Source organism: Podarcis melisellensis (genome assembly GCF_964234715.1).
Source record: "Podarcis melisellensis genome assembly, chromosome: 3".
In the NCBI taxonomy this organism is placed as follows: Eukaryota; Metazoa; Chordata; class Lepidosauria; order Squamata; family Lacertidae; genus Podarcis; species Podarcis melisellensis.
The window spans coordinates 65,576,309-65,577,949 of record NC_138530.1 but is presented as its reverse complement, the minus strand read 5'-3'; the positions used below and the strand labels follow the sequence as shown (position 1 = coordinate 65,577,949).

The 1,641-nt window shown below is 45.6% G+C and overlaps 1 protein-coding gene across 3 annotated transcripts in view; it reads left to right on the top strand.

Moving 5' to 3' along the window:
- The first annotated feature begins 76 nt into the window (after nt 1–76).
- Nucleotides 77–1,641, top strand: part of TPD52L1 (TPD52 like 1) — a 32,340-nt gene continuing 30,775 nt past the window's right edge. The window contains exon 1 of one of the 3 annotated variants that reach the window (XM_081905482.1): nt 77–244. In XM_081905482.1, the coding sequence (XP_081761608.1) occupies nt 223–244 (22 nt within the window). In that variant the 5' untranslated portion in view covers nt 77–222. Of the gene's footprint in view, nt 321–1,641 lie in introns of all 3 variants that reach the window. The other 2 variants (XM_081905483.1, XM_081905484.1) reach the window with 2 other exon arrangements.

Genomic DNA, 1,641 nt, shown 5'->3' with positions numbered 1-1,641 from the left:
GTGGGTGCTGGGCGGGAAGCGGGCCTGCAGGTGGCGCTGTATCGAAGCGCCTCCCCGCGCGCGAGCGAGAGGGAAGGGAGCCGAGCGAGCGCGAGCCGGTAGCGGCTGGCGATTAGCGGGAGCAACAGTCGCGAAGCGCGGGAAGCGGCGCAGCGCTCGAGGGGCCGCAGCGAGTCTCTCCCCAGCCGAAGAAGCGGATCCCAGAGGGCCCTGAAGGGGGAAATGGAAGCGCAGGCGGAGGAAGGTCAGTTCCTTCGGCGGCCAAGCGGTTCGGAAAGGCGCGCACGCCGCTCTCCTTTCCCCTCTCAGCTTCGCGCTCGGTGATGTATCTATACTGTATCTATATCTATATATTGGAGTGGGGGGAATGTTTTAGTATCCACACCCCACCCTCATTCTGCATGATAGGAGGTAGAAAAAGTTTTGAAGAGACCCGCATAGCAAAATTTGATGAATTTTCTGTGGAAAGTGTGAGTCCCACTGTTAATTCTTTCCTGTGGATCGGTAGAGTTATGGATGCTATATACCGGTATATATATTCTCAAGGTACATTTTTTAGTGCTTCGAGCAAAGGTGTCTTGCTCTGCTGTGATTCGCTGCAGTCGGAGCTGTTTCCTGAGAATCAAAACACAGCTGACCAACTTGAATGGCCAGTTCTCTTTTTGTCCCTTAACAAACTGCCACTTTTGAACCCTAAGAGAAACCAGTAAAATCGCCCGCCCCCCTCCACTCCACTTCTTTCTCATAAAGTGCAGTCTGATAAGCCAAATAACTGGACTGTTTTAGTGTGTGACATGCTTGCATGTTGTGTGCATAGTAACAGCTGTGGAGCACAATCCTGAAGTTGAGTCCCATTGTGTTCAGTAGAATACATTCCCATGTAAGCATGCATTGTTTAAGCTGCCATCCCAGTTACTTTCCAAGCAAGATCCATTCGCCACCACCCTGAGCCAGGAATAATTCTATTGTCATTCTTTATCCTCCTCCTTGCACTTAGTGTATAATGTTTCAGTAATGTGTTTTTAAAACGCACCCTTTTTGTACACTAAAACAGCAACAACAGCAACAACTCCACACTTGCATTTTCCACTAACATTTTTTGTCCTCTTCCTGGGATAGGAGTGCTGGTTACCTGTCGCTCACAGAACGAAAGTTTCTTTGTTGACTCCGAATGTAGTGAAAGCAATAAATATTTAGTTTAATTAAAGGCTGTCATGGGCTTTGAGGATGAAACAGCTTTCACAATACCTTCTGAAGTTTTATTTTGCTAATGATCATCTGGTTGATATATAAACCATCTTTCCATGAGGGTTATTGCAGTATTATCTCCCTAGGGCTTTGCTTGGATTGCAGCATAACAAGCTTGGCAATTCAAAGCAAATATACTGTTGTAATACTGCCTAAAAATCTACTGCTCCATAAACCTTATTCCTAACCAATAGTTTTCTCTGTTTGCTGTGTCTATGTACACATCAGATTTATGGCAGATTTCATGCATTTCAGCTCGATATGGGTAGCATTAAAATGTTTGCTATTAAAGGAATATCTAGTAAAATTAGAGCTTTTCCATGCAGCATTTGCTTCTTAATGACCTCTGTCCTCACAGTGGAAAGTATAATCCTCTTCTTATGACTCGGTCAG